This window comes from Heterodontus francisci, chromosome 22, assembly GCF_036365525.1.
Source record: "Heterodontus francisci isolate sHetFra1 chromosome 22, sHetFra1.hap1, whole genome shotgun sequence".
NCBI classification, from domain to species: Eukaryota; Metazoa; Chordata; class Chondrichthyes; order Heterodontiformes; family Heterodontidae; genus Heterodontus; species Heterodontus francisci.
The window spans coordinates 75,213,013-75,233,473 of record NC_090392.1 but is presented as its reverse complement, the minus strand read 5'-3'; the positions used below and the strand labels follow the sequence as shown (position 1 = coordinate 75,233,473).

Genomic DNA, 20,461 nt, shown 5'->3' with positions numbered 1-20,461 from the left:
TGAAAAGCAATCAAAGCAAAAAAAAAACAATTTGTGGGCTGTTTGATTTCCTCTCAAGTTTTCAGATTGTATTCTGTGCAGTGTACATAAAATTCGCGGTTACAATAATCGATTAAGTCAGTCTGTCTTGCCTGGTTCTCCATTTTTCACAAAAATCCTATTGATTTAAATTATTTACTGCATCTAAAACAGCAGAACTGAACTCATCACCAGCTTGTTACATTTCAGTTCATCGCTGACAATGAAATGAATAGGTGGTGGTTATTTTGGTGGTCTTATGCACAATGTGCTATTTGGCTGACTTGCGATGAATTCAGAGAAACAAGGGTTAGACAGTGTCATGGCCTTTCCATTAAGGGGACACTCATCAATCAACAGGCAGGGAAATGCACCAGAATAGATTGTCGTTTTCATTCTAATGCCACTGTCATGATACAGAGACAGATGTTGGATCACATATAGTTTATATGGTTCCACCGTGACAGTAAACAGATGAGTGAAGAAAGATGATGAGTAACAGGAATTTAAATTACAAGAAAACAATAAGAAAGTTGAGCTTATTTACTTCAAAATAGAGGAAACTTTGACCTAAAATTAACAGCTTATTCAAGCCATTGTTCTTCACAACGAAGAGTTCAAATATCAGAGGACAACGCAGACAACTTGTGTCTTTAACATAATAAAAATAATCCAAGATTGTTCACAACAAAGGGGGAAATAGACAGACAATGAGAGATAGAACAGATAGAGGAGATAACCGAAGACCTGACTGAAGAAATAGGTTTTTTGAACATGGTGAGTTTGAGATCCTTAGGAAGAAAGTTTCAGCGGACAATCTAACAGGGGTGTCAACATCAGGGTGAATCCCAAGTGCACGACTAATGGTCAAGAGTGAGCCAATAGCTGAGGCATCTCCTTGGGCCAATAATGCAACCATGGGTTGTAATAGACAAGATGTACCCCTCACTAGGTCACAGAGAATGGCCAATCCCTGTTTTAGTCTCAATTCCAAGTTCTATCACTGTATTGCTGCAAATACTTCCACTGGAGAATATTTGTTCAGTTATCAGAATGGCTGAGTCATGTCTCTTGGTAACCACAGGAAGAAGTGCTTTCAAACAATCACCTATCAGGAATTAGCTGGATGAGGTATTTTCACAGCTGGAATGATGGACGGTAGTTATAAATAATCAGAAGCCCTGCCAGGAGACATAAGCGTTTGAATTTAAAACGCACTCTGTTATCTGCTGTACAACATTCACACTTTGTTTATTGAAAACAGCTGAAGCAGGAGTTGTTTTCAATGGTTGAAGTTCACACTGCTGTGTAGTTGTGCACCACCAAACTCTGCTTTCTTCAAATTCAGAATAATGTGAGCTTTTGCTGCCTGTATCATTGAGACCCAAAATACCATGCAGCAAAAATGTGACATTATTTGTCTTACTACTTATCTATTTTTCCTCTTCTATTTATCTCAGTCTTTCTTTCGCCCTCTTCTTTCTCTAACCCTTTCTCCAGCCGTCCCTCACACTCCATCTTTGTCCCTCTCCCTTTCTCTTTCCCCTTTCACCCTCTGCCTCCACCTTTCTGCTACTCTCGCCTTCTCCCTCTCCCTCCTTTCTTCGACACTCCCCCTTCCCCTCTGTTCTCCTACTCTCCCTCCCCCTCCTTTCTCCTTCTCTCTCCCCCTCTCCCTCCCTCTCCTATTCTTTCCCTCTCCCCTCCTTTCTCCTACTTCCCTTTCCCTCCCCCTCCTATCTCCTACTCCCTCTCTATTTCACTTTCCCTTCACAGACATTTGTCTGTTCGTTTGTTTGTGGAACTTTTCCATTGTTTAATTGACTCTCCCAACAAAACGTTACTTTAAGAGTCCCAAATCCCCTCCAGGCTTTCAAAAACCGAAATACAAACGAGAATGAAGCGACTTTATTCAGAGATAGTCATCTCGTACTATATGACGCTTAAGGATTTGAATCTCCAGTAAAAGCTATCAAATCTCACTCATTCTGAGTGAGACTGATGGATTTTAGTTTTTTTTAAAAAAGTGACTTATTTTTATATCTGTCACTCCCACAATGTAACAGCTTGATAGCCTGGATCTGTCAATCTGTATTACTGCTGTCACACGATCGGAACATCTTCCTGACCTGTTTTATTCTGCTGAGCACGAATCTCAGACTAGTGCTGTTGCCCCCCACTCCCATCTTTTGCTAACACCTCTGCTCCCACTAGTGAGACAGCTGTAGTGAAATCGGAACCACACTTAGAAATAAAGTTTAGCGATTTTCACGACACCTAGTGCACAGAGTAAACTGTTCCCCATTTGCACAACCCAACTGTAATGCTGTAAATTCGCCGCATGATTCCCTTTGCCATATGCACTGTATATTCCTTCAATTATATGTTAAGTCCAAATAAAGGAGTCGTTTTCCATCAAGGATTTCCTTTGGTTGAGGAGAAAACTTGCTGGCAACAGTTTGGCAGATAAAGGTCTGCTTGACAATGCTTGCTTGAGGTCAGTTTCACTTTCATTTCACAAACTACTTCCTGGGAGAGCCACGTTTCTGGAGCGCTGGACAATGGCTGCCTTGAGCTCCTTTAAGGAAGAGCTGGCCTGCCCTATATGTCTGGAGTTATTGAGCGATCCTGTGACTGCAAATTGTGGCCATAATTTCTGCTCTAAATGCATTGAGGGGGTATGGAGCGAAGCTGGGAAACTGCATCAGGACATTCAGTGCCCACAATGCAGGCACTGTTACACCGAGCAGCCCGTGCTAAAGAAAAACACACTTCTAATTACTCTCATCGACCAGCTCACCCAGGAGCCAGTTGCGTTTTCTGGAGATTGTGATGATGTTCCTTGCGACTGGTGTTTGGAAACAGTTATCAAGGCTGAAAAGACTTGTTTGACCTGCATGGCCTCCTATTGTCTAGCCCACCTGAGGCCTCACACTCAGAATGCTGCTTACCTGGATCATGAAGTGACGAGTCCAGTTAGAAACCTGCAAGAAAGGAAATGCAAAGATCACAGAAAGATCCAGGATGTGTTTTGTAAAAAACACTTCATTTTTATATGTGACTCTTGTAACAGTGGGCATAAATGTTGCACAACTACTTCACTTGAGGAACTGTACAAAGAGAAACAGGTAAGACTATTTTCGCAGAACTGCATGTAAATGTATATTCAAAGTGGTTCTTGACAACGCAGCCGCCGGGGATGTCATCCGACTGCGCCAACCCGCGCACATGCGCCAACGGGCTCCTGCTCTCTGCATGTGCGCTGCGTTCTGCATTGCCAGGACCGGTTGGCGCATGCGTGGATGACGTCATCTTGTAAGTTGCCAGGACTGGTACATGCATGCCCAGAGAGCAAGCGGAGAAGCGGGGAGAAAGCGGGGTGTGGGGGGAGAGAGCGGGGTGTGGGGGGAGAGTGGGGGGAGAGCGGGGAGAGGGAGCGGCCGAAGACCTTGGTGGCAGCGGGAGCACTCTCCTCCAGCTCCTCCCACCACTCTCTCCCGCAATTCCCCCTCTTCCCTCGATCTCTCCAGCCATTCTCCCCGCCCGCTCTCTCCGGCCATTCTCCACCCCCCCACCACCACCCCCCGCCCGCTCTCTCCGGCCATTCTCCACCCCCCCGCCCGCTCTCTCCAGCCATTCCCCAGCTGGCCGATCTCTCCGGCCATGTGTTTACGTTGACATGGTGTGATTATTTGAGCAGCGCCATCTTTAGTCCTGGCAGCTGCCTGAACGTCGCAGACTGTGACGTTTTAGTTGAACAGGCTGCATTTGTGCATGTGCCAGTGCAGCGCCACCTAGTGGCTGCATTGTCAGCCAACGCAGCCATGAAAATTACTAGTAGAAACTGGTGGCCATGTTTTGCCCAGTTTGGTAGCTCAGTCTGAATCCCCCGGACTCGAAGTGTTAAATAACTGAGATATTACAGGAACTAGGGTTCTGTTCCCCAGAATTTGGAAGGTTAAGAGGTGATTTGATAGAACTTTTCAAGATATTAAGGTGAACTTAGGGAAATAGAGAGAAACTATTTTCATTGGTTAGGGAATCTAGAATTAGGGAACATGTCCACCTCATGCTGCCCTCAAGGTGGCTGTGGTGGGGAAGAGACTGTCATCCACCTCCTCCTGGAATATGCAAAGCATGTGTGGAAAGAGCTGCAGTGGGTTTTGTCGAGGTTCATCCCGAACAGCTCTGTAACACAGAACTCTGTGCTGTACGGGCTGTTCCCAGGGATGCACACCAAGATAAACTGCTGCTGGAGGACCATCAACTCGGTAAAGGATGCTGTTTGGTCTGCCTGCAACCTGCTGGTCTTCCAGGGCAAAGAGTTGTCCATGACCGAGTGTTGCAGACTGGCACATTCTAAGGTCCAGGACTACGTGCTGAGGGATGCATGAAAGCTTGGGGCAGCCGCTGCAAAGGCTCAATGGGGAAAGGCCACTGTGTAAGGTCCTCCCGCCATAGTGAACCAAGGGGCTGGACCCATGGGAAACCCCTCAGGCTGTATACACCAAATATGTTTTTGCTATGTATTGCAAATGTACATTGCATATAAAATGGAATGGCAAGAGTTGTGAGGCAACTCATTCTGTATCAAAGGAATGTGATCTCGATTGCACTGTCAAATTTGAACTGTTTTGTAATGTATTTTCTACAAATTTTTATGAATAAAGTATATTTTTAGGAAAAAAATTAGGGAACATGGCCTAAAAATTAGAGCCAAACCTTTCAGGAGTGAAATTAGCAAACATTTCTACACACAAAGAGTGGCAGATATTTGGAACACTCTTCTGCAAACTGCAGTAGATGCCAGGTGAGTTTTTTTAAATTTTTAGTTTAGAGATACAGCACTGAAAGAAGCCCTTCAGCCCACCGAGTCTGTGCCGACCATCAACCACCCATTTATACTAATCCTACATTAATCCCATATTCCTACCACATCCCCACAATTCCCCTACCACCTACCTATACTAGGGGCAATTTACAATAGCCAATTTACCTATCACCTGCAAGTCTTTGGCTGTGGGAGGAAACCGGAGCACCCGGCGAAAACCCACGCGGTCACAGGGAGAACTTGCAAACTCCGCACAGGCAGTACCCAGAATCAAACCCGGGCCGCTGGAGCTGTGAGGCCGCGGTGCTAACCACTGCGCCACTGTGCCGGTTTTAAATCTGAAATTGCTAGATTTCTGTTAATCAAAGGTTTTGAGGGTTGTGGGACAAAGGCTTATAGAGTAAGGCCACAGATTAGCCATGAATGACGGAACAGGCTCGAACGGTTAAATGGCCTCTTCCTGTTCCTGCATACCTTCATGATGCACCCTCGATCTCTGTTCTGGCATTAAGACAAAGTGCACACAGTGTTGCAAGGCACAAAAAAAATCAAAGGAGTCTCATGCAATCGACCACTTCCCAGACGCTGCTGGAGTAGCACTTGCAAGGACTAGGGTAAAAGAAAGTCTTGTACACTTGTAGTGCCTTTCACAATCTTGGGATATTCCAAAGTACTTTCTAACTGATTAAGTACTTGACGTGTAGTTACTGTTGTAGGAATTGCGAGAGCCAACTTGTGCACAGCAATGTAATGATATAGTAATTTTATTTAGTGATATTACTTAAGGGATAAATACTGGCCAAGACACTGGGGAGAACTCCCAGCTCTTCTTTAAAATAGTACCATAGGATCTTTTATGCCTATCTGAGAGAGCAAATGGGGCCTTGGTTTAACATCTCATCAATACACGGCACTTCCGACAATGCAGCACTCCCTTGGCACTGCACTGATATCAGTCTAGATTATGTGCTCAAATCTTTGGAATGGGACTTGAACCCACACTCTCCTGACTCAGTTTACTTGGCATCCTCTGAGCAGCTCTGTCAACTCTCCAGAGATCAGTGGCAATCTCCTGACAGGTGCTTGGAATCACGTGAGAGTGCGGACGGTGCCAGTAATTTGTGATATTTCTTTTGCTTTTCCTTGCTGGTTAGTAAGGGATTAATACAGACACAGGGTTGTGCTAAGATTCGAATTGCCAATAAAAGCCTCTATCATGGAATCATACAGCACAAAAGGAGGCCATTTGTCTATTGTGCCTGTGCTGGCTTTTTGGTGGAGCTATCCAATTAGTCCCATTTCCCTTGTCATTCTCCATAACTACATGTTTATTTTCCTTTTTAAGTATTTATCCAATTACCTTTGGAAAGTTATTACTGAATCTGCTTCGATTCCTCTTCGCATAACTAGGGCTGTAGATAGGGCTTTAAGCTAAATAGTGGGGGAGAGGGTTCAGTTGCATGGAAAGTTAGGAAGTCAAAGTTAAAGGAGAATGTAGGAGTGCAGGTTCGTGATCAGGCTGATTGTTACCAGAAAATAAAAGGAAGGGACAGAACGTGTGAACGTCATATTGCACCAAGGAATTGTACAAGAGTAGGGAAATTTGATAATAGGACAAACTTAAAGGCTTTGTATCTGATTGCAGAAAGCATTCAGAATAAAATAAATGAGTTAACAGTGCAAATAGAGACGATTGGGTATGGTTAGTGGTGATTACTGAGACGTGGTTGCAGGGAAACCAGGTTTGGGAATTGAATATCCAAGGGTACTCAGTATTTCGGAAGGATAGGCAGGAAGGAAAAGGAGGAAGTGTAGCTTTGTTAGTAAAGGAAGAGAGCAATGCTGTAGTGAGAAACGATATAGGAACTGGAGATCAAGATGTAGAATCAGTCTGGGTGGAAATAGGAAATATCAAGGGTAAGAAGTCCCTGGTGGGAGTAATCTGTAGGTCCCCAAACAATAGTTCCGCAGTGGGGCACAGTATAAACCAAGAAATACTGGGGGCTTGTAAGAAAGGTACAGCAATAATCATGGGTGATTTTAATATGCATATAGACTGGATTAATCAAATTGGCAAAGGTAGCCTCGAGGGAGAGTTCAATGAATGTATTAGAGATTGCTTTTTGGAACAATATGTTGTGGAACCAACCTGGGAGCAGGCTATTCTGGATTGGTATTGTGTAATGAGGTGGGATTAATTAATGATCTCACAGTTAAGGATCCTCTAGGGAAGAGTGATCATAGCATGCTAGAATTTCAAATTCAGTTTGAGGGCAAGAAACTGGAGTCCCACACTAGCGTTCTGGAGTTAAACAAAGGTAATTACATAGGCATGAGGACAGATTTGGCCCTGGTGGACTGGACAGGAAGACTAAAAGGTAGGACAGTTGATGAGCAGTGGCAGATGTTTAAGGAGATATTCAATTCCTCCCAACTAAAATATATTTCCAGAGAGGAAGAAAGATTCTAAGAGGAGGAAAAGCATCCTTGGCTAAGCAAGGAAGTTAAGGATAACATAAACTAAAAAACTAAGGCATACCATATTGCAAAGGCCAGTGGCAGGCTGGAAGATTGGGAAACTTTTAAAGATCAACAAAGGGTAACTAAAAAAGTAATAAAAAGAGCAAAGGTAAATTATGAAAGAAAACTAGCACAAAATATAAAAACGGATAGCAAAAGCTTCGATAAGTATATAAAAGGTAAGAGAGTAGCTAAAGTGAATGTTGGTCCCTTGGAGGATGAGACTGGGGAGTTAATAGAGGGGAACACAGAAATGGCAGAGACACTAAATCAGTATTTTGCCTTAGTTTTCACGGTGGAGGACACTAGTACCATCCCAATAGTAACAGGTAATGCAGAGGTTATAGAAAGGGAGGAACTTAGAAAAATCATCATCACTAGGGAAAAAGTACTGAGCAAACTATTGGGATTGAAAGCAGACAAGTCCCCAGGGCCTGATGGCCTGCATCCTAGAGTCTTAAAGGAAGTGACAATAGAGATAGTGGATCCATTGGTTGTAATATTCCAAAATTCCCTGGATGCGGAAAAGGTTCCAGTGGATTGGCAATAATGCCCTTATTCAAAAAGGGAGGGAGGCAGAAAGTAGGAAACTATAGACCAGTTAGTTTAACATCTGTCATTGGGAAATTGTTAGAATCCATTATTAAGGAAGTAATAACAGGGCATTTAGAAAGTCAAAATACAATCCATCAGAGTCAGCCTAGTTTTATGAAGGATAAATTGTGTTTGACTAATTTGCTAGAGTTCTTCGAAGCTGTGACAAGCAAAGTGGATAATGGGGATCCTGTAGATGTAGTATATCTGGACTTCCAGAAGGCATTTCATAAGGTGCCGCACAAAAGGTTAATACACAAGGTAAGATCACATAGGGTTAGGGGCAATTTATTAGCTTGGATAAAGGATTTAGATGAGAGATACAGCACTGAAACAGGCCCTTCGGCCCACTGAGTCTGTGCCGAACATCAACCACCCATTTATACTAATCCTACACTAATCCCATATTCCTACCAAACATCCCCACCTGTCCCTATATTTCCCTACCACCTACCTATACGAGTGACAATTTATAATGGCCAATTTACCTATCAACCTGCAAGTCTTTTGGCTTGTGGGAGGAAACCGGAGCACCCGGAGAAAACCCACGCAGACACAGGGAGAACTTGCAAACTCCACACAGGCAGTACCCGGAATCGAACCCGGGTCTCTGGAGCTGTGAGGCTGCGGTGCTAACCACTGCGCCACTGTGCTAACCAACAGAAAACAGAGAGTCGGGATAAATGGCTCTTTTTCTGGTTGGCAAGATGTAACTAGTGGGGTGCCACAGGGTCCGGTCCTCGGGCCCTAACTATTTACAATCTATATTAATGACTTGGATGCAGGGATAGAAAGTACTATAGCCAAATTTGCAGATGACACTAAAATAGGTGGGATAGCAAATTGCAATAAAGAAATAAGAAATTTACAAATGGATATGGATAGGTGAGGTGAATGGGCCAAAATTTGGCAGATGGATTTTAACGTGGATAAGTGTGAGGTTATCCATTTTGATCAGAAGAATAGAAAGGCAAATTATTATCTAAATGGAGAGAAACTTCAGAGTGCTTCAGTGCAGAGGGATCTCGGTGTCCTCATGCATGAATCGCAGAAAACTAGTATGTAGGAACAATAGGTAATAAGGAAGGCAAATGGAATTTTGGCATTTATTGCTAAAGGAATCGAGTATAAAAGTAGGGAAGTGTTGCATCAACTGTACAAGGCATTAGTGAGACTGCACCTGGAGTATTGCGTACAGTTTTGGTCCCCTTACTTGAGGAGGGATGTAGTTGCATTGGAGGCAGTTCAGAGGAGGTTCACTAGATTGATTCTCGGGATGAGGGGTTTGTCTTATGAAAAGAGATTGAGCAGTTTAGGCCTTTACTCTCTAGAGTTTAGAAGAATGAGAGGAGATCTAATTGAGGTATATAAGATGATTAAGGGGATTGACAAAGTAGACGTAGAGAAAATGTTTCCTCTTGTGGGGCAATCTAGAATGAGAGGTCATAGTTTTACGATAAGGAAGGGGTAGCAGATTTAAAACAGAGGTGAGGAGAAATTACTTCTCTCAAAGGGTCGTGAGTCTGTGGAATTCACTACCCCAGAGTGCGGTGGATGCCGGGACATTGAGTAAATTTAAGGAGGAGATAGACAGATTTTTAATTAGTAATGGATTGCAGGGTTATGGAGAATGGGCAGGAAAGTGGAGTTGAGGCCGAGATGAGATCAGCCATGATCGTATTGAATGGCGAGCAGGCTCGAGGGGCTGAATTGCCTAGTCCTGCTCCTAGTTCTTATGTTCTTATGTTATGTCCTTATGTTCAATCGGTGCATTCCAGATCATAACAACTTGCTACGGAAAAGAAATTCTCCTCATCTCCCATTTTTCCCCAAATTATCTCAAATCTTTGTTCTCTGGTTACCAATGCTCCTGTCACTGGAAATAGTTTCTCCATATTTATTCTCAAATTCCTTCAAAATTTTAAACAACTCTATTAAATCTCCCGTTAACATTCTGTGCTCTAATGAGAGCAATCCCAGCTTCTCTAGTCTCTCCACATAATTTAAGTTCCCTATCACTGATATAATTCCAGTAAATCTACTCTGTATCCCCTTCAAAGCCTTGATATCTTTTCTACAGGGTGCTGTCAGATTTGCCCTCAGTAGTAGCCTTCTTCTCTGTGAGTCAGAGGTCTTGGCTTTAAAGGCCTGCTACCCGACCCAAACCCGACGGGACCCGACGACATGTGTCAGGTTTGGGTTGGATCAGGTTGTACTTCCGGGTCTGGCATTCGGGCTTGGGTCGGAAATGCTCTATCACAGGTAAGTAGCTCCACTGTTAATTTCATTTTTGCACTCGACAGGTGGTTTTGTTAGTTCTTTTAAGCTTGTGCAGATCAGCAAGAAAGTGAAAAACGGAAGGTAGGTTAACTGATGGTCGGGACGGGCGCGGGATAAAATGTAAGGACTCGGGCCAGGTCGGCTCAGGTTGGATGTGGTTTTGTCGGGTTCGGGTCGGGGTTTTTTTTGCAGACCCGAGCCAGCTTTTACTTGGCTTTAGGTTCAGAAATTTGAGCACAAAATGTAGGCTGAGACTAAGGAGAGCTGCACTGTCAAGTGCTGTTTTTCCAATGAGATGTTAAACTGAAGCTGCCTTCACTAATGATGGAGACAATCCCACAGCATTGCTTCAAAAAGAGCAAGGGAGTTCTCCTGGTGACTTTAGACAAGGGGTAAATATTGGTCGTTACACAGGAGAATTCCCCTGCTGTACTGACCTATATTTATCCCTTGCATAATGTTACTAAAACAGATGATTTGGTCATTATCACATGGCTATTTGTGGGATCTTGCTGTGCATAACTGGCTGGCTTGTTTCCCTACATTACAACAGAGACCACACTTCACAAAGTTCTTCATTATCTGTGAACCACTTTAGTATGTCCTGAGGTAGAGCATGGTGCTATATAAATGCAAGTTCATTCTTTCTGTTGAAGCTGTGGATGCTACAGTTTAAATGGGAGGATTTCACTGCTGCAGGGATTACTATCCAGAAAGAAAAAAAGATTGCAAATTCCATATGCAGGTAGGCTATGAAAAGAGAGGGGAGGGGGAAAAAAAGAACTGAAGATGAAAAAAAGATGAGAAGTACATTGGTATGTCTGGACCATCAGTTGTGCCCCATGTAATGGGTGTAAATTGTTTTTATTTACATTTCGTTTATGGATTAAGTAAATGCCGAGGCCAAATGGGCTTGGAAATAAAAAACCTACACTGAGGAGTTATTCAATGTTGACAGCTCTGAATCTTGGCTGGATTTAGATTCTGGTGTGTGAGAGCTAGTGAGATCCAGGGTGCAGAAGGGAACGTTAGGAATGAAAGTAGGCCACTCGGCCCTCTGTGTCTGCTTCGCTATTGAATTAGATCATGGCTGATTTGTACTTCAACTCCATTTACCTCCTTTTGCTCCACTATCACTTGATGCACTTGCCTAACAAAAAGCTATCAATCTTAGTCTTAAAAGCTCCAATTCTCTCAGCTTCCACAGCCTTTTGGTGGAGAGAGTTCCAGATTTCTACTACCTTGTGTTTGAAAATTGCCCCTGCTCGGCCCAGCTGTAATTTTAAGATTGTGTCCCCAGGTTCTTGGTTTCCCCACCAGTGGAAATAGTTTCTCTATAACTATGCTTTCAAATAGGAAAGAAAGTAGATGAGACAGCTTACAGACTGATTACTGACATAACGATATGCTTCCTTGGATCAATCAAGATAATTGTTGCATTTCACAATTTTTTAAGATGGATCTTCAAAGGATTCTTGGAGAGATAACTGAAGAAATAAAAGCTGCTGAAGGGAAACTTGATGCTCTGGCAAATGAACGCTGTTCTGTCAATGTAAGTGGAGAGCGACACAATCTGGTTTCTCAATGAACTTACAGAAATTGTATTATGATGCAATCTGATTGCACAATGCTTACAAGGCAGCTCTGATTCTTTGCATTGCAATCCAGGCTGGTTGGATGGGGAGTCATGCCTAGAAAGATAGTGGTAGAAGCTGCAACCCTTCCAAGCTCTTAAGAAGAGGTGGAATTTGCATTTTCTGTGGTGTGCAGTGTGTATACTGCACAATCTTGCACCTTCAGACATTTTGCAAGCTGTTTGGTAGTGAAGCTTGTCTTGTGAATTTTACCTCCATTGCTTGATGGTCCGGGTCTCCGCCCCAAGTCTCACTTGGGCTTTCTGCATTTTTTGTGATCGTGGAGTTGAATCTGTGAAGATCTGTCAGACAGTGGAGGTACAGTCTCGTGGACAAGGACAGTGAACATGTACCAGAGTTTAGAGTGTCATTGAGCCTGGGAATAGTGTCTAAGTTGGAGTTAGCAATATAGGTCAGACTGATAAACTGAGGAGATCCCTGTAAATGTCCTACAACAGGAAATAATGTATCGTTAAGAAAACCAATGGCAAACCTGCTCAGATCAACGTGAAATTTCCATGTCAGTCAGCATGACCGAACCAAAAAGAATCTGGATGAGTTTCTTAAAGTGAAGTACAAGTTAGTTGATAGAAAATGGATGGGGAGTAATCTGGATTATTGACATTGGTAACTGCAGGCTCCAGAAGCTTGGCTTGATTGCCTTAGAGGTCAGAGTGGAATTTCCCAGTTTTCCCTAATTTGGCCAAAGCAGTTTTTTCATTTTGCTCTCTGAGGAGATTACGGGTCTGGGTAGTTAATGAGTAGGCTACACCATGGGATCAGCTTGATAGACCATATGCCTTTATTTTTGAATGTTCATACTACCAGGCCACTCAACAAGAAACCAAATAATTTCTGATTGCTTCCTCCTCCCAGTTGTCTAGGGACAGGCAATCTGAGACCCAATTCATAACAGCAGTGGCTCAGAAGCGCTTTGGGAAATCCTGAGAATGGGAAAGGCATGACTTACTTTGCTCCACCATTGGCGTCAATGCCTTCAACTATCTATGCCCTAAGCTCTGTAATTCCTCCTCTAAACCTCACCGCCTCTCTCTCTTGTTTAAGATGTTCCTTAAAACATATCAAGCATTTGGGTCACTTGTTCTAATGTCTCCATTTCTAACTCTGTCAATGTTACCTTGTTTGATTACCCTCCTGTGAAGAGCCTTGAAATGTTTGACTATGTTATAGTCGCTATATAAAATTTCAAGCTGTATTTACAGTGATCCCCGGATCACTAACCCTTGCAATGAGGGAACAGCCGGAATGAAGATTGGGGAGGACAAGATGAAGAAGAACTTTTGGGTAAAAGAAATTGATAAATGTAGAGTGTAACCATCATAAAAAAAATGATGGGAATTTGCCACCCACCTCTGCCCCATGCCCTTCTGCCTCAAGTTAAAATTGAGACTCTTCTGTCTGTAATAGGGGATGCATAGAGCAAGGGGATGGGATGGGGAGGGAGTGTTAATAACCAACGTAAGAGGTGCAGGAGAAAAATGAGACGAAAAAAAGGTCAGCTTTCATTACTTGAATTCTGAGAGCTTTACTTAACCAGAGAGTGAGTAATGGTGCCATTAGGATGGAAGAAAGAAGGAAAAGAGAATCCATAGAAGCCATGAGAGAAAAGCTTTGGCAAAGAACCAGAAGCAAGGACCATTGGAGGTGAACAAAGGCAGCAGTTATGTTTAGCTGTTGTAACATTGAAAATTCAATGATTAAAAGTAAAGATTTATATTGTGGGAAACTGTAGCAAAATCACCAAGTACCAAGGGGATTGCTAACATATCTGTTGGTTTGCTTCACTGGTCCAAAAATGTTGGGTTCCAATACTTCGGTTGTGTTTCTCTCCCCATGCCACTCTACTTCCAGATTGCATGTGTCAGACAAGTCTTCTGCCAAATGTCCACCAGTGCAGCTTTTTAACCAGTCACCAGCTGGTTTATAAGAGCAGGCTTGGGTGACATTCCATTGCAGTGTTACACCTGGTCTTCAGTCACCAGCTTGCGGATTTGTTATATGGGAATTTCTGGGGATGGACATACATCCCAATTCTCTGTGGTACCCTTTGTTGGCAATATGCTGCCCTGGCAACATCTGTAAACAAAGCAAAAATTATACAAAACGCAGAACAAACTATTGGTTTTATCCAAATTGATATTAAAATGCCATTTTGCTTTCTTTTCCAGTCATCTAGATATTTATTTATTTATTTAGAGATACAGCACTGAAACAGGCCCTTCGGCCCACTGAGTCTGTGCTGACCAACAACCACCAATTTATACTAATCCTACATTAACTCCATATTCCCTACCACATCCCCACCATTCTCTTACCACCTACCTACACTAGGGGCAATTTACAATGGCCAATTTACCTATCAGCCTGCAAGTCTTTGGCTGTGGGAGGAAACCAGAGCACCCGGAGGAAACCCATGCAGTCACAGGGAGAACTTGCAAACTCCGCACAGGCAGTACCCAGAATCAAACCCGGGTCGCTGGAGCTGTGAAGCTGCGGTGCTAACCACTGTGCCGCCCATATCTTTGTAATTAATCGACAAAAATAATTACTGTATTTGATGAAATTCAGGAAACAGCATCCAAGATGAAGATATTGATAGGAGAGAAGTTTAAGGAGGTCAAAAAACTTCTTATAACAAAAGAAGAATCTATGAAGAAGCTAATAGACGATGAGTATGCAGAAATTGAGACAAAGATCGAAGCTGCTTCAAGAGAACTTTTTGAGCACATTGAAGGACTCAACAAGACTAAAAACCAGATCGAACCTTTGGCAAAGGAAAAGGACCAGTGGAGATTCATGAAGGTAATGTCCCTGAACTGATAATGATGTTGTTTCATGCTGAAGTGTCTGTGTGCTTGTTTGCCAAAGTTAAAAATTGATTTACCGACTTCAGGTTAAGATTCTGAGTGAGAAGCATATTGCACGAGCAAATTCAATATGGATCTGTATCAAGATCTTGAAGAAGGTCCAGAAGCGGGTAATCAGAATGATACTTGGTCTTAGGGCTCTTTTTGGTATGGGATGCATGTCATATATTTGGTTCTTTATGCTGCCACCATATAGCGTCTAGCCAGAGTGGTTCTTAGACTGTACTGCTTAAACATTAATCTTTATTATGTACTATATACACGCCACAGTAGAGCATGACTACCTGACCTGAACCCAATGACGACGTGTCAGGTTCGGGTTGGGTTGCACTTCTAGGTCCAGCATTCAGGCTCGGTCAGACACACTCGATCACAACCTCAGGTAAGTGGCTCCAATGTTAATGTACTTTTTGGACTAGAAAAGCTGTTTAGTTACAATTTTTTTAAAGCTTGTGCAGATAAGTAACAAAGTGAAAAATGGAAGGTAGGTTAACTGATGGTCGGGTCGGGTGCGGGAAAAAAATGAAAGGACATGGGCCGGGTCGGGCTCGGGTCAGATGTCGTTCTGTCGGGCTCAGGTCAGATGTGGTTCTGTCGGGCTCGGGTCAGGTTTCATTTGCAGACCCGAGACGGCCTTTACTCCACAGTAACCTGTGTGTCTCCTTCAAAAGCCATGCTGTAATTGTTCTCAAATCTCTCCCACATGATCTCTTACCTCATCCCGGTGGGTGGTAATATTTACATTCTCTCAGTATTACCCCTTTGATACCCTTATACTACAGTGCAGTCAGGGAACTTGGGCTTTTTTCATTGTGGAAGCATAAATTCTATGTTATGAGGATCTTGCAATGATGAGCAAAATAGATTCTCTTTAGATGGATTGGTTATTTCAGCTAGAAACGGATGAGAGAACTGGGATGCATCAGTATAAAATACTAAAATATGGGTTTGGATTGGATCTAAGGGGTATTTTCCAAGATTCATCGACCTCAAAAGGTTCATGATGGAGGGTTGAGAAGGCTGTACGCAGTTTGCATGGAATAGGCTGGACGGTCTTTGTCTGTCCTTTATCATATGGTGTTCCACTCTAAAAAAGGCACAGTGAACGTCCTAACAAAATTCCTGCTTTAGTTGCATACTTACATAACTTTACTTCTTGCCAGTTACTGGAACACTTAAATTACTGTTTTGTCCAGTGAAAACCTTGGCTCATCCTGCAAAAGCTGACTGGTGGATGTGGGTAGATCCATAGCAAAGGTAGCCCTTTATATTTTCATGTCTTATGCATGTTTTTTCTGCTGTTCCAGTGAGGGAGAGAACTGATGTGAAGTGGTCTGGTGAGTGAGCTCTTTGATCTGGAGTCTGGCTAGATTCTAGTGTCCTGAGGGAGAAAGGAAATCCTGCAATGATCAGGCAGTGATTGGGGTCTGTTTTTTGGTCTTTTTGGTCCAGGGAGTGGGTTTGCCTCAGAGCACTGGCTATCAGGACAGAATCCCATTCAGGCAGTCCAGTAGGAATATATGTCTGATCCTTGTGGTGTGGTGAGTGAGTTACATACTCAGTGTCTGGGTATCCACACAAGTGGGCCTTGCAGTTGTCCATATGGCAAATTGCACTGACAGTAGCTGTGGAGTCATCTTCAAGGGGAAAATGAGACAGGGAGGTCCTGTCTTGCTGGAACTCCAGCTGCCTGGCCCTGAAGAGGAACTCTTAGCGGCACAGTGGCGCAGTGGTTAGCACCGCAGCCTCACAGCTCCAGCAACCCGGGTTCAATTCTGGGTACTGCCTGTGTGGAGTTTGCAAGTTCTCCCTGTGTCTGCGTGGGTTTTCTCCGGGTGCTCCGGTTTCCTCCCACATGCCAAAGACTTGCAGGTTGATAGGTAAATTGGCCATTAGCAATTGCCCCTAGTATAGGTAGGTGGTAGGGAAATATAGGGACAGGTGGGCATGTGGTAGGAATATGGGATTAGTGTAGGATTAGTATAAATGGGTGGTTGATGGTCGGCACAGACTCGGTGGGCCGAAGGGCCTGTTTCAGTGCTGTATCTCTAAACATAAACATAAACAAACAGTCTCAGAGCTGGTCATTCAGAAGCAAGGTGTGAAAGACAAGCGATCGATCATTTGAGGAGAAAATTATAGGGCAGGTGTGACAAATTTGCACTCCTGGAGGGAGCGTCGCATGTTTCAGGCATTCCACTATAGAGGCCCATAGACTGCAAATGATCTCCCATCCATTTAGAAACAGTTTTGTGGGGATTGGGGTGGTAGGGAGGGAGCGGGTGAACTCATCCTGAACCTTAATTTTTTAAAAAACTAGACCTTTAGAATTCTATTTTAATAATTTCTGTTTGTTTACTGACATTTAGGCCACTTCATCAATACCCAATCAAGTCACACATCTGCCTTCCCCAGGAGAACCTGTAGAAATGTACAAAAGAAGACTACAATTCATACATAAACACGCCTTAGAGCTAATCTCAAGTCTCAAGCCTAAACTGGAGAAATTCTGGCAGGAAATATTCAAGTATGGAGGTTAGAATTCTTCTTTCTTTGGTACTTGATACACTGTAACTGCTGATTTTAATACTTTTACTGAGGAAACTAGTCTTTGAAACGTGTACTCGAAGATGAATCCTGTCTCTCCTAAACTGGAATCCAACCATCCACAACTGTTAAACAATGAGGCGTCAGCTGTGGCTAAGTATTAATACTTTTACCTCTGAGTCAGAAGGTTCTGGGTCCAAGTTTCACTCCAGAGAATTGAGCACAGAATCTAGGCCAGCATTTCAGTGTGGTACAGAGGGAGTGCTGCACTATCAGAGGTGCCATCCTTCAAATGAACAGTGGCCTGGGCTATCCTTTCAGGTGGATGTAAAAGATGCCATGGCACTATTTTGAAGAAAAGCAGGGGAGTTCTCCCCTGTTGTCAGGCCAATATTTATCCCCCAACCAACATTCACTAAAATAGATTATCTGGTCATTATCGCATTGCTGTTTGTGGGAGCTTGCTGTGTGCAAATTGTTTGTTGTATTTCCTACATTATAACACTTTGGGACAACCTGAGGGCTTGGAAGATGTATAAATTTAAATTCTTTCTTTACTAAGGTTGTAGAAGGTGAACCACATGGACCTTGGCCATTTTTTCATGCAGCAAATCCTATCTTCAGGGGAAGGAGAGTAGGTGGGTTCAGGCAATATCACTCTCATTGTACCATCTGTTCCCAAATGATTTTCTTTTGATTCCAGAAGCCTGCGAGCTCACCTTTGACCCAAAGACAGCACACACACGAGTGGCTTTGTCAGAAGGAAACAGGAGGATGTTTGTTAATTGCTCACAGTCCTGTGAGCATAATCCTGAAAGATTTTCACATTACTGGCAAGTGCTGTGCTCGCAGAATTTCTCCAAGGGTTGTCATTACTGGGACATCTCCACCAAGCACAGTTCTGGCTGGGCCATTGGGATTGCATACAAAAGCATCCGAAAAGAAAGCTCCCTGGGTCACACTGAAGAATCATGGTGTGTACAATGGGAAAGAAACTGCTACCACCTGTCAGCTTGGCACAGTGGAATACAACTGAAATTGGCATGCGTGATGCCTCAAACTGTCAGGGTGTGTCTCGATTTCAATGGTGGTTCTGTATCATTTTATTCTGTTTCTGATAGTGTAAGTCTGCTACATAAATATGATGTTGCATTTCGGGGACCAGTCTACCCTGCCTGCTTGCTTACAAGCTCAGAGGCAAATAGCGCACTGGTTTTGGAAACTCCACTGTAGAATACACAACAAAAGAGTTACAACTCAGAATGGTTGAAATTTAAGAGTAAATTTTACGATCTAGCACTGCCAGCATGAAGCTTCAGCTATTAGGAGCTCCAATTTGGGGCCCAAATGATTTCCCCATCTGTTAGTTTTAAAGGAAGGGAACAGTCGTGGGCTGCATGTCCCTCAGTACCCAAATTCCCAATAATGCGCTCCCATCACATGATGTCCTTCACTGGGTGAGCTGAATCGTAAAACTGACTCAACTTTTAAAAAAAAGAGTAGGATTGTTGCTGAGGAGAGATGTCAAAAATGGGTTATATGTTACAATTACAGAATTATAATAAAACAAAGGATTTAAAAAAAAATTAAAAACCTCTTTCATAGTTTTAGTGATAACACACGATTGAGGCAAGCCGTTAAATAGCAGCAAGTTTGCCGACTGTAAAAGCAACAAGTATAATAAAGCAAAAAGTAAAACATTTCAAACTGGAAATCTGAAATAAAAACAAAGTGCTAGAAACACTCAGTTCAGGGAGCATATGTGGAGTGAGGAATGTAGGATTAACATTTCAGGTTGATATGTCTCCTTTTGTAACAAGTGTGTAAGGTTGCCAATTAACACAATCATTAAGCTGTTGCCAAGGTCACTATGATGACAAGGAGTGTTAGGAATTGTTTAAAACTGCATATTTTATATGAAAATGTAATGTCGCTAAAGAGAACATGAATAGGCAACTATCATTCAAGTTGTATATTAAGGAAGTAGAAATTCAGCTGAAGAAGCAAAAATGCATCTAATTAGCTGAATAAGAATTTAACCTGAAAAAGGAGCATTTACAACCTTTATTGGGGAGCCAGTAACTATTTCTAAATCTTGCTTGGAGGGCGAATGAACAGGAGAGTTCATTCCTTTTGCATTCTGTAAAGTTCTGCAGAATCTCGACCAGTTCTGTGGCCTGGAAAGGAAGGGTGGAGTCATACTTAAACTTCTTTTCTCTTGGGAATATAGTTTCCTTCTACCTGTAGCCAAGATCAGGGATTCCTGAGGTGAGGAATCACTGCTTATCCTCAGCTTATTGCCAACGAACAATGTTAGCTCAGGTTTGGGTCTGGGAGGAGGAGAGTGGGGGGCTAGAGTAGGGTGTGGGAGTTGAAAATGAAACTGAGACTACTTTGAGTCCAATTCAGTGGACTCTGGAGATGGAAGTGAAGGAATCTAGCTTATAAGGAATTTCAGTGGTCACTGTTTAGAGGGGTTTGTAGAGAACACCCTTCACCTACTGTTTTCCCCTGTTAAAGTATTCAGCGGGCTTTACTATTCCACTCTCGCTAAGAATGTGCTGTAACAAATGGATGTGTTTTATTGTAATGCTGAAACAATAAAGTTGTCACATTAAAACTGATGGTGGCTCGTAACTATTGTCTCAAAAAATAATCCTGTTCAATAAATTGGTGGGAAAGTGGAATTTGTAACTTTCTTTATAATTTTTTTCTAATTTTTTGTGGAACTAGACCAAGAAAATTTGGCCCATGTTTTTACGCGTTGAATGCAGTGCAGAGCAGCTTTGAGGTTGACTTCCATTAAGAAGGCAATGTTCTGGAAAAAAAATGTTTGGGAAACAGGACTCAGCAATTCAGCAACTTGAGCCTGTTCTACCATTCAATTAGATTATCACTCATCTGGGCATCTTTTACCTCTTTTTGGTGCACAAATGGCTTAAATCACATTTGAACATACTGCATACAGCATTGTTGTGACTGATGATGTCTTGTGCACTTTGCTGTCTTCCTTTTTCCAACCAATAAAAGGTTTGGCAAACACTTTTGTCCAAAAAGAAACATGAGATATGAGAATAAAAAGTGCTGGAAATACTCAGCAGGTCTGGCAGCATCTGTGGAGCGAGAAACAGAGTTAATGTTTCAGGTCT

The 20,461-nt window shown here is 42.8% G+C and overlaps 1 protein-coding gene across 1 annotated transcript; it reads left to right on the top strand.

The window, feature by feature from the left end:
• The first annotated feature begins 2,460 nt into the window (after window positions 1-2,460).
• LOC137381451 (E3 ubiquitin/ISG15 ligase TRIM25-like) lies at window positions 2,461-19,800 on the top strand. The gene is made up of 5 exons (XM_068054062.1): window positions 2,461-3,146; window positions 11,700-11,795; window positions 14,467-14,700; window positions 17,135-17,300; window positions 18,016-19,800. Exons 1-5 carry the CDS (start codon window positions 2,580-2,582, stop codon window positions 18,543-18,545), a joined length of 1,593 nt encoding a protein of 530 aa, XP_067910163.1. The 5' UTR covers window positions 2,461-2,579; the 3' UTR covers window positions 18,546-19,800.
• Window positions 19,801-20,461: the final 661 nt, after the last annotated feature.